Source organism: Tupaia chinensis, unplaced genomic scaffold (assembly GCF_000334495.1).
Source record: "Tupaia chinensis unplaced genomic scaffold, TupChi_1.0 Scaffold143654_1, whole genome shotgun sequence".
Lineage (NCBI taxonomy): Eukaryota > Metazoa > Chordata > Mammalia > Scandentia > Tupaiidae > Tupaia > Tupaia belangeri.
The window spans coordinates 776,073-787,973 of record NW_006203502.1 but is presented as its reverse complement, the minus strand read 5'-3'; the positions used below and the strand labels follow the sequence as shown (position 1 = coordinate 787,973).

The 11,901-nt window shown below is 39.7% G+C and overlaps 1 protein-coding gene across 2 annotated transcripts in view; it reads left to right on the top strand.

Moving 5' to 3' along the window:
• ZNF568 (zinc finger protein 568) overlaps positions 1-5,239 on the top strand; it is a 181,482-nt gene extending 176,243 nt beyond the window's left edge. For both annotated transcript variants that reach the window (XM_006164675.3, XM_006164676.3), the window contains one exon: positions 2,385-5,239. In XM_006164675.3, the coding sequence (XP_006164737.1) occupies positions 2,385-3,838 (1,454 nt within the window). In that variant the 3' untranslated portion in view covers positions 3,839-5,239. The remainder of the gene's footprint in view (positions 1-2,384) is intronic.
• Positions 5,240-11,901: the final 6,662 nt, after the last annotated feature.

The window sequence follows — 11,901 nt, the reverse complement described above, 5'->3', positions numbered from 1 at the left end:
CCCCCCAGAGGGGATGGCCACGCCGCAATCCCTTCTCCTCCATTCTCCTCCCAGGATCCTGGGCATGCACGCACACGCGCCCGGCGTGAGTTTAAGCCACCAGGTCCGGGACTCAAACTGTGGTCGACTACGTGGGAGTCCAGCTACATAGCCATTATGCTAACTCGTGGTCCCAATATACAGTGTTGATGTGGTCCAATTTTTCCGTTTAAATACTGGAAGTTAACATTCAGCATTGTTATCGATACTTCTTGTCTCTAGCATTAAATTGGTCGTTTTCTTGGTTGCCTTTCGTTCTCTTATTTCTGTATGTGTCTTTAGTCTTACTGGTCAAGCACTCCTTTCAGAACTTCTTGAAGAGTAGGTCTGCGACTGGCAAATTCTTTCAGGTCTTGTTAATCTGAGAATGTTTTTATTCTTTCTTTCCATATGAAAGATAATCTTGCTGGTATAGTATTCTTGGTTGAAACTGTTTTTCATTTAACACTTTCAATATATGTTCCCATTCTTTCCTTGTTCTCATTGTTTCTGATGAGAGGTCTGAAGTTAGCCTAATGGGATAACCTTTATAAGTAACGTGATGTTTCTTGCCATTTTTAGTATCCTGTCTTTATCTGTAGATTTGACCAGTCTGGCTATGATGTGCTTTGGAGAATATCTTCTTGGGTTGATTTTATTAGGGGTCCGTTGTATTTCTTGGATGTGGATATTTGAATGCCTCTCTAGATTTGGAAAGTTTTCTTCCAAGATTTTATGGAATAGATTATCAATGTCCTTATTAGTTTCCTTACCTTCTGGTATACTAATTATCCAGATGATTGGGCACTTAATGCTATCTAGTATTTCTCAAATAATATTCTCATTTTGGGGGGTTATTTTCTCAGTTTTTTTGGTTGTTTTTTCTAGATCAGAGGTTTTTGCCTTCAACATATGAGATTCAATTTTTTGCATGGACTAATCTGTTTTTAATACTTTCAAGGGAAGTTTTGATTTCCTGAATGGCAGCCTTCATCTCTAATAGCTCCATTTGATTCTTTTTTATAGTGTGTATTTCCTCTTTCAGATCATGAAAGAACTTCAACACCTCCTGGAACTCATTGTCTCTTCTCCTGCATCTTCTGGAGTTCATTATCTCTCAGCTCTTGCATCTCATTTAGTTTTGTCACTATGAATATTCTGAAGTCTCTATCAGATAATTCCACAAATAATGCTGTACTGTCTGTGGATGATGAAGGATTATTCTTTTCCTCTAGGGGAGAGATATTTTCTTGCTTTCTTATGTTTCTTGTGCCTCTGCGGTTGCCTCTGGTCATTCTGTGACAAAGTCTCTCCTTCACAGTGCTTAGCAGTGTGGTATTAACAGTAAGATTAGGAGTTCAGATTTATAAAAAGAAATTTCTTCATTAAAGCAGAAGGTTGAATAAGCGTAGAGGATTTCAATGACTCAAAGTATTCAGATGCTTGGCTACTGTGCACCTAGGCCTATTTAGACATTAAGTGTGTGGAGAGTGAAGCTTAGAATAAGAAAGTAAGGTTACAAAATACAAGCAAAAAAGAAAAAAAAATAATAAAAACTAGAAAAATAATACCAAAAAGAGTTCGCCGCATGAACACGCCAGGACAGACCTCAGCTTTAAAATGGCTCCTGAAATTAACAAGTGAAAAAAAAGACCCAAGCTCAGGAGAGGTGATTGAAAAATAAGAACAAGAAAAAAAGAAAAATTTAAAGAGAGAGAGAGACAGCCAGAGACAGAGAGAAGACAGAGGTCATTCTACCTCATGTGAATATTTTGAGAGTCTAGGAGCAGGTTTAGAGCATAGCTTTCCTGAACACGCCAGGACACACCTCAGCTTTAAAATGACTTCTAGTCTGGGAACCAGCAGTTAGCGTAATGGCTATGTCGCTGGACTCCCACGTAGTCGACCGCGGTTCGCGTCCCGGACCCGGTGGCTTAAAACTCACGCCGGGCGCGTGTGTGTGCGTGCCCAAGATCCCGAGAGGAGAATGGAGGAGAAGGGATTGCGGCGTGGCCATCCCCCCTGGGGGTGATTTCTCGCGTTCTGTCTCTAATGTCTCTCTCTGTCTGTCTGGCGAGCGCACGCGCCCTATAGTGAAAATCTCTCAAAAAAAAAAAAAAGACTTCTAGTCTGATTATTTTGGGAGTCTAGGAGATGGGTTTAGAGTATAGCTTTCCTCTTTTTTTTAATGTTTTTGTAGGAGATGGGTTTAGAGCATAGCTTTCCTCTTTTTTTTTAATGTTTTTCTATGTAAACATAGTTTCATGACTATTCCAATAAGCCAATAGTTTTATTTTGTCATCTCTTCCTTAGAACTTTCTCTTGCAGCTTGAAAATACCCCATTTTGTTTCTTTTTATTTTCCAGATTCGGAGTCCAGAAGAAACACTAAGTATTTATCTCCAACAGAGGACAGTAATGAAGTTAAATTATTGCAGCAGGAGATAACAAAAAGACTTAAACATTCTAACCTTGAATGTACCATGGTCAGAAATAACAGAGAAATCAAATGCCAGTTGGAGAAACAACAGACATATCAGGAGGGCCATTTCAGACAAGGTGTAATAAACCCTGAAGAAAAGTCTGCTTCCACTCAGTGCACAGCCCATAGAAAATCTCAGGGAATTCATACTGGAGAGAAAGTCTGTGAACACAAGAAATGTAATAAAGCGCTCGGGTGCCAGTCACGTCCTATTCAGCATGAAAAAAATCATAATAAGGAAAAGGACTCTGTATGTGGAGAATGTGGGAAAATCCTTAACAGTAGGTTAGACTTGATTAAGCATCAGAGACTCCATGAAAGCAAAAAAAGTAATGGAAATAAGAAATGTAACTTCATGTGTGGTTCTGAAATTACTCAGCCTCAGAGTATTAACACTGGTGAAAAACTTCTTAAATGTAAGGAATGTGGGAAAGCTTTCCAGTCTAGCTCGCAACTTACTCAACATCAAAGGATGCACATAGGTGAGAAACCCTATAAATGTAAGGAGTGTGGGAAGGCCTTTCCATCTACTGCACAGCTTAATCTCCATCACAGAATTCATAGTGATGAGAAATTCTATGAATGTAAGGAATGTGGGAAAGCTTTTACTCGTCCCTCACACCTTTTTCGACATCAGAGAATCCATACTGGTGAGAAACCCCATAAGTGTAAGGAATGTGGGAAAGCTTTTCGTTATGACACACAACTTAGTCTTCATCAGATAATTCATACTGGTGAAAGATGCTATGAATGTAAAGAATGTGGGAAAGTGTATAGTTGTGCCTCACAACTGAGTCTACATCAAAGAATCCATACTGGTGAGAAACCCCATAAATGTAAGGAATGTGGGAAAGCTTTTATCTCTGATTCACATCTTCTTCGACATCAAAGTGTTCACACTGGTGAGAAACCCTATAAATGTAAGGAATGTGGGAAGTCCTTTCGTCGTGGCTCAGAACTTTCTAGACATCAGAGAGCACATGCTGGTGAAAAGCCCTATAAATGCAAGGATTGTGAAAAGGCCTTTACTTGTAGCACAGAACTTGTTCGACATCAAAAAGTCCACACTGGTGAGAGACCCCATAAATGTAATGAATGTGGGAAGGCTTTTATTCGAAGGTCAGAACTTACTCATCATGAGAGAAGTCATAGTGGTGAAAAACCTTATGAGTGTAAAGAATGTGGGAAGGCCTTTGGTCGTGGCTCAGAACTTAGTCGACACCAAAAAATTCATACTGGTGAGAAACCCTATGAATGTAAGCAATGTGGGAAGGCCTTTATTCGTGGTTCACACCTTAGTCAACATCAAAGAATTCATACAGGACAGAGGAGTGAATGAAAAAATATGGGAAGGCTCAGAATTTGACTGACATAAAAAAAAAATCATATAATTTTAACAAAACCTATCATTGTATGGAATGTGAGAAAGAATTTGAGGAAAACAACTTATTGGTCATCAGAATTTATACTGTGCTCATAAGGCTGGAAAGACCTTTATTTCAGGGTCAAAACTGATTGGACACGTGCCTTATAAATGTTAGAATTAGGAGGAGTTTATTCGTGTTTTGGAATTTATTAGACATCAGAGTCAGTTGGTGAAAAATTGGAAAATTCCATGAACATAACGAACATGGAAAGGCCTTTTTGGTGGACCAGAACACAGTCAACCTCAGGGAATTTTATGGTTAGAAGTTTAAGAAAACAGTGAATGTGTTCAAGAAATTAACCATTCAACCTTTCTCAACTTCAGGGATATTAGACCTTAGGAGAAATCAGAAGGTTTATAATATAAATACCACATTTGCTATATCAAGTTATTCACCTGAAAATTCATACTTAAGAAGACACCATTAGTGTGAAACATGGAGCATATTGAACCCAGTCATGGTAATGCAGTGGTAACACACATGTCCTGAGAATCCAGAAGCCATATGACCAACCACAGGTTCAAGTTTCTGGGTTGGCCTGAGAACATGCTGGGATTTGAGGAACTAAAGAATTGAGGAGATTGGATGTGATATGACATGACTCTGTCGAAGATACTGTCCCTCTTCCTTCTCTTTCCTCGCACATGCATATGTTCTCTGTCATTTAAAAAGAAATGCAGTAAGTTTTCCCATTCAAATTGTGTTAAATGTCTACAAGCTAATTCACTGAAATTAACTTGAACTGAACCAAAGTGGGAAAAGATTTAACCAATGTTTAATTTCTACTCACCTTTACCAATATAACTTATTTCTTATAGGGCAACTTAATTAACTGCACCCAAGTTTTCTCATTTATAAATTAGTGATACTAACACCAGATTTCTTAGTCACATCATAGGGTTAAATACATGTATATCCTTTAGAATAGGGTCTGGCTAGTATTTAAAGTGTGCTGAATTAGAGCTGCTTTTATTATTTTCTTTGATTTTCCTAATTGTGTATTAGAGATCATATGATTATATATGCAGTGACTGTAGGAACATCTTATATCATCTCTTTCTTTATTGAATGTTAGGTAATTCTTTCAGTAGGAAATGTAAAACTTTCATTCATGGCTTTCATTCATGGCTCACCTTTTGCCTCATTGGTGTTCATAAGGTAAAGAAAACCCAGTCAAATAAAGGTGGGTTGCTATGAAGTAAGGTGCAAGATTTCAGTGATTTATGAAAACCTTCTGTAAATGGGGATGAGCAGGTGGTGTACTGGTTATGTTGCTGGACTCCCACGTAGTTGACTGCAGTTCGAGTCCCAGACCTGGCAGCTTAAAATTCACTCCAGGCACATGTGCATGCACTCCCCAAATCTTGAGAAGAGAATGGAGGGATTGTGACATGGCCATCCCCCACCAGGGGGTGATTTCTCACTTTCAGTCTCTGTCTTTCCATCAAGCACATATACCCTATAGCAAAAATCTCTCTCTAAAGAGAAAACCCAGGTTTGTTATCAATAATTTTACAATAAATTTTACTATAGTTCTAGCATGTTGGTGCTTTAATTTCTGCAGTGGTGGATTTCTACCAGTTGAATTGCTTACCTTACAATGTAGTGTATTTAAACTATAGTCAATGCCTTATTGTCTGGAACTTGCCAACTGGAATCTATATTCGTTTCCTGCCAGTTTCAACCAGGACTGAACTTTTTTTGTTAAGGTGGGTAAAGGAAAATAAAAAGTGCCTTCAATTAAAAAAATAATAATAATAATAATAATTACTAATTCACCAGAGAGAGAGGGAAAGTGAGAAAGCAAGCCACCAGGTCAAGAACTCAAACCACAGTTGGTCATGAGAGACTCCAGCACCTCAACCACCATGCCACTTGCTGGCCCCCCATTTTCATTTTCTTAACTGCCAGTGAGATTGAGTCTCTACCATGCCTAAGGGTCAGTGGAATTTGGTTTCTATGAATTGCTTGTTTTTACTTCTTTTAAAATTGGAGTAATTTTTTAAAGCAATTTGTGGAAGTTTTTCTAAGAAGATTGTATTGTCATATGCTTTGCAATTTATTTTTTTAAAGTCTAGCACATATTTTTGCCTTTGAATATGGCAAAAAGAGTTTAACTTTTTCTGTGAATGGCCACACGGTCAATATTTCAGACTCTAAGGGTCATACAGTCTCTACTCTGCTGTTGCAGTGTAAAAGCACATAGTACAGAAACCAGTGGTTCTCAACCAGGGGTAATTTTGCTGCTTCTACCCATATTCTCAGTATTTATTTGACAATGTCCAGTGACATTTTTGGTTGTCACAATGAAAGGTGATGCTGCTGTCATTTAGTGGGCCAAGCCTAGGGATCTTGCTAACTGCTACAGTGCATAGTCCACATTGCACTAAGAATTATCTGGTCCAAAATGTCAATAGTGCAGAGATTGTGAAATCCTAACATGAAGCAAAGGGATTTGGCTGTGTTTAGTAAAACTTTTACAAAAACAAGCAGACCACAGCTAACTGCTGTTTAAAGGTTTTTTGTTTGTTTGTTTTTAATATAATACCTAATTTTCTGATATTGTTTCTGAATTATCTTTCACTCCTAAATATTTTTCCAAATTTTCTTCTCTTTTAGTTTGTGCTTTAAATCTTGACTAAATAAAATAACACAAACAAATAATAGCACGTGTGTAACTACCGCTTAGACTTACTATTTTATTATTGTTTTTGATTAAAATTCTACCAAAGAAATAAATCATTTCCAAAAAAGTTGAAGTCTTGTTTTTTTCCTTCTCCAGTCCTACTCTCCCTGTGTTCACAGAGGCATAACTTAAGTGTACTTCATGTCTATAAAACCAATACTTAGATGTACATGTAAGTAATGTGTAGTAGTATGGGTTACTAAGTAGTATAATGTTGATACATTTATCATAGTTTTCTTTTTTAAGAGATTTTGGATATAGAGCACATGCATTTGCCAGTGAGACAGAGAGAATGCAATACATCACATGCACACACACACACACACACACACACCACTCAGGGGGATGGCCATGCCACAATCCCTTCTCCATTCTCCTCTCGGGATCTTGGACATGCACACATGTGTGCCTGGTGTGAGTTTTAAGCCACAGCGTCCAAGATTCAAACCACAACCAACTACGTGGGAGTCCAGTGACGTAACCATTATGCCATCTGCTGGTCCCCATAATTTTACTTACTAACAGTATGTAAGATCGGGACCAGCAGTTAGCATAATGGCTATGTCGCTGGACTCCCATGTAGTCGACCGCGGTTTAAATCCCAGACCCGGTGGCTTAAATTCACGCCAGGCGCGTGTGCGTGCATGCCCATGATCCCAAGAGGAGACGAGGAGAGGGGGTTGCAGCGTGGCCATCCTCTCTTGGGGGTGATTTCTCACTTTCTGTCTTTCTGTCTCTCTGGCTGCATGCACCCTATAACAAAAGCCTCTCCAAAATAATAATAATATGTAAGATCTAAGGCTATTGAAAAATATTTGTTAAATTCTTACCTGCTAGGGACCAGTAGTTAGGGTAATGGCTATTTCTCAGGACTCCCGGGTAGTCAACTACGGTTCGAGTTCGGGATCCAGTGGCTTAAACTCATGCTGGGCGCGTGTGCATGCATGCCCAAGATCCCGAAAGGAGAATGGAGGAGAAGGGACTGCAGTGTGGCTATCCCCCCCTGGGGGGTGATTTCTTGCTTTCCGTCTCTCTTTCTGGTGAGCGCACATGCCCTATAGCAAAAACCTCTCCCTCCCAAAAACTTACCTGCTAAAAATTTTTTTTCTAAGGTTTTTGCCATTGGGGTGTGTGTGTTGCTGGGGGGGGGGGGGGGGGGGTGGGAGGCAGTGGAAAAAGTGGGATGGCCACTCCTCCATCCTCCATCCCTTCTCCATACTCCTGGCATTTTAGGCACACATCCATGCATATCCATCGTGTTTCAACCCACTGGGTCAGGACTTAAACCACAGTTGGCCATGTGGGGGTCAAGCACCTTAACCACCACACCACCTAGTGGCCTTAACTGTAATGTATTTTTATACAATTTATTGATTGGTGTTCTTTTATTAGTAAAATGCAGAAAAACAGCTGCAGACAACAAAACTAATATATTTTAAGCAGCAAGGGTGTTGTGGGTTTTTTTAACTTGAAGAATGTTCAGTAAGTCAAGGGAACATGCTTGTGGGCTGCACAACCTAGGGAAAAAAGTGGTTAATATAAAAGCCCAGACACATGAAAAGAAAATTTGAAAGAAAAAAGTTCAAGGAAAAGGGATTAACAGGTGGTGTGGAGGTTAATATGCCAGACTCCACATGGCCAACTTCATGGTTTGAGTCCTAGACCTGGCAGCTTGAGAATCATGCCAGGTGAGTGTGGCACTTGCATGCATGCCCAAAATCCCTAGGGGAGAGTGGGGGAGAAGGTATTGTAGTATGGCCATCCCCCTAAACAGGTGATTTCTCACCCCTCTCCCCCTCCCCAGAGAGCACACACACTTTATAGCAAAAACTTAAAAGGTTTGAGGAAATGTACCACTGATACCATCATCCTATGCATATCACTTTATGTTAGGACTAGTGTCATAACCATCTCAGGTGAGCCAGTCAGACATGCAGCTGTGGTGCCTTTCCATATTATGCCACTATGCTCACTTCACTTCTAAGTTTCAGGCAGTGCCAACTCCCTGGCGCAATGGAGTCTTGGTAAAAGTATGTGAATTACAATGAGTAATCATCACTTGGGGATGATAACGCAGCTTCATGTCAAGACAAGAGTCTGACATCCCATTAAGTTTATTTGGTGAGGAAAGAGGGATGGATTTGTAAACCCCAAGCGAGCTCCTGCCTGCCCCAGGCAGCTGCTGTGCGGAGACACCCCCCCACCCCACCCCCACCCAAAGTCATTGGACAGGATAGCAGTGAGATTCACTTCAAAGTGAAAATGACAACACACCTCAAGAAACAAAGAATCATACTGTCAAAGACAGGGAGTTCCAATGAATTTCCTCAGGTTTCTCTTTGAAGGTCAGAGAATTGCTGATAATCATACTCCAAAAGAACTCAGAATAGAAGAGGAAGATGTGATTGAAGTTTATCAGGAACAAATGGGGGGGTCATTCAATGGTTTAGATTTTATTATTTTTTCTTTTCCCTCAATTCTTTTTTATTTTTAGAAATAGTTCTTTTGTAATGTGGTGTTCAAAATGGAGTTGAAAACTGGTTCCCCATCTCTTTAAAACATCTGGTAATTTGAATCCTAGTGTTCATTTTTTGTTATTGTTTGTTTCATTATGCTGATGCCTCAGCTCCCTTCATAGTGCCTCCTCCTTTATACAAGTTACATGTGTGCACAGAGAGGACACCTGTTTCAGGACTCTGCATTTTCAGGCTTGTGGTGGTAACTAAGATCGGCCAGTGCAAGTGTTCATAGTGACTTTCAAATTGGCCTTGAAGTTTCAGCATGTGTTTGCTTCGTTCCTGGACTATGTCTTTCAGTAGGAGATGGAAGTTTTTCAGAGAACTGAACTGTGGAAAAATGACCTTTCCTTAACTTGAAGCTATTTTTAAAATCTGAGGGTCTGGACCAAAAGAAGAGGAATATTAGATCGGAGTCAAGATGACAGATATGGTGAGAGTACAGATACGGTGAGAGTTCACTAACTCCAAAGATGGCTTCACTGAAGAAAACCATTTTAAGATTTAAATAATCTTGTCAGAAGATCCCAGAAAAGTTCTAATTTCCACTAGCAGTTAATAAAGTTATTCATGCATAAGTGTATACAACAGAACACTGCTCTTTTTGATTTTATTTGTCCTTTTTGGCCTGGGATATGGGTTTTAAATGGACATTGTCTGTACCAGCTTCATTAAAATAAACAATATTTGTAAAAAAAAAAAAGTTTATTTGGTGAGGCAAATACTTTCTCTGGCCATGGGTGAGATAATGAGTGAATATATAAAAAAGTATTTAGGGGACCAGCAGGTGGTGTGGTGGTTAAGGCGCTGGATACTGCCATATGGGTGACCACAGTTCAAGTCCTGGACCAGGTGGCTTGCTTCTCACTCATTTGTGTGTGTGTGTGTGTGTGTGTGTGTGTGTGTGGTCAAATTAAAATAAATGCATGAATATATAAATAAATCTAAAAAATACATTTGTAAAAAAATATTTAGAATAATGTCCTGACTGATTCGTTAACTGTCAAGGATAGTAATATTAGAAACTATTATACAAATATATCTTAGCTCCTATTGTAGTTACCCTCACAGTCATGTTTCCTGTTATTATATAATAGTGAACAGGTATAATTTCAGCAGTGTTCTATTGTGTAATTGACTGATTTTAAGCCTAGGCTCCTAGGATGAAAGAAATCCAGAGTGGAAATGTCCCCTAATCCTTGAGAAAGAAACTCCTCTGAATATGGGTAACAGTTATCCATAGTTTTGACTATTTTGAAAGATAACAGCATATTTCAGAAAACTTGTGACAATTGCAATGGAAGTGTGACAACATAAAACTGGTAGCATCATAAGGAGCAGAGTGAAAAAAGCACTAATGATTACATATGTTCATTTCTCTCAAGTTCAATTAAAATGGCAGCAAAAGAAAGAAAAAAATCAAAAGAATGTAGAACATAGGAAGGTAAATAATAGATGTCAACAAATTTTTGGAAGATGGCAAGAACAGGAAAGGGGCTGACAAGTGGAATGGTGGTTGGGGCACTGGACTTCCACATCACCAACTGCGATTCAAGTCCTGGACCTGGTGGCTTGCTTTCTCACTTTCCCTTTCTGTCTGTCTCTGGTCACATTTAAAAATTAATAGTAAAAAATAAAATAATTCTTTTTTTTCCTTCTTTTTTTTTTTTTTTGAGAGGATTTTTTGCTATAGGGCACGTGTACTTGCCAGACAGACAGAGAGAGACAGAAAGCAAGAAATCACCCCCCAGGGGGGATGGCCACGCTGCAATCCCTTCTCCTCTATTCTCCTCTCAGGATCTTGGGCACGCACGCACACGCACCCGGCATGAGTTTAAGCCACCGGGTCCAGGACTCGAACCGTGGTCGACTACATGGGAGTCCAGCAACATAGCCATTACGCTAACTGCTGGTCCCAAAAATAAGAGAATCTCATAGGTGTTTTATACCCCAACCCAGCAGAAAACCCAAAGGCGATTCCATAGCAGCTATGGTGGTGACAGTAGGGATAACTAGCCTGCTGCCTAAAATCTCAAGGAAAAAACCTCTGACTGTATTTCCAAGAATGTAAGGGGGGATTCTGTTGCTTTTCACCCTCTGTGTGCTTACTACTTGGCCCTGGATGTTCACAGGAAATGTGTGGCAGGACAGGAGAGTAAAAGACTCACCTTTCCATCCAGAAGATATGAAAAAGAGGTCTCCAAACTGGAAAATGATGAGATCAAGGCAAGTGGAATTTTAAAAAAGCATTCCCATAACATTGTGATGAACATGTGGGGGCACCCCTAAGCTGTGTATTCATGTGTCTGACACTGTAATAGCATGCCAAGACTTTGAGAACTGATGTGGGGTAGAGCATCACTCACATATCCAACTGCTTACATGGGACAGCTCTGAAGAGAACTCCAAAATCTTTGAAAACTGAACTGATATTAAAACCATAGTACAGTGCCAGCAGGTGGCATGGTGGTTGGAGGACTGACTCCCACATGGCCAACCATGGTTCAAGTCTGGGCCTGGTGGCTGGCTTCTCTCTTGTCTCATGTGTGTGTGCCCTGTAGCAAATTAAATAATAATAATACAATTAATTATTTAATAAAAAACATAGCTCACAGAAAGTAAGTAGGAGCTGTAGTCTAGATGTTACTGGGTTGACTGCCTGCTAAATCAAAAAGTGACTTAGGGACCAGCCAGTGTCCTGGTGGTTAAGGCAGCTTGATCCCACATGACTGATAACACAGTTTGAGTCCTGGTTTTGGTGTCTTGAAAAACA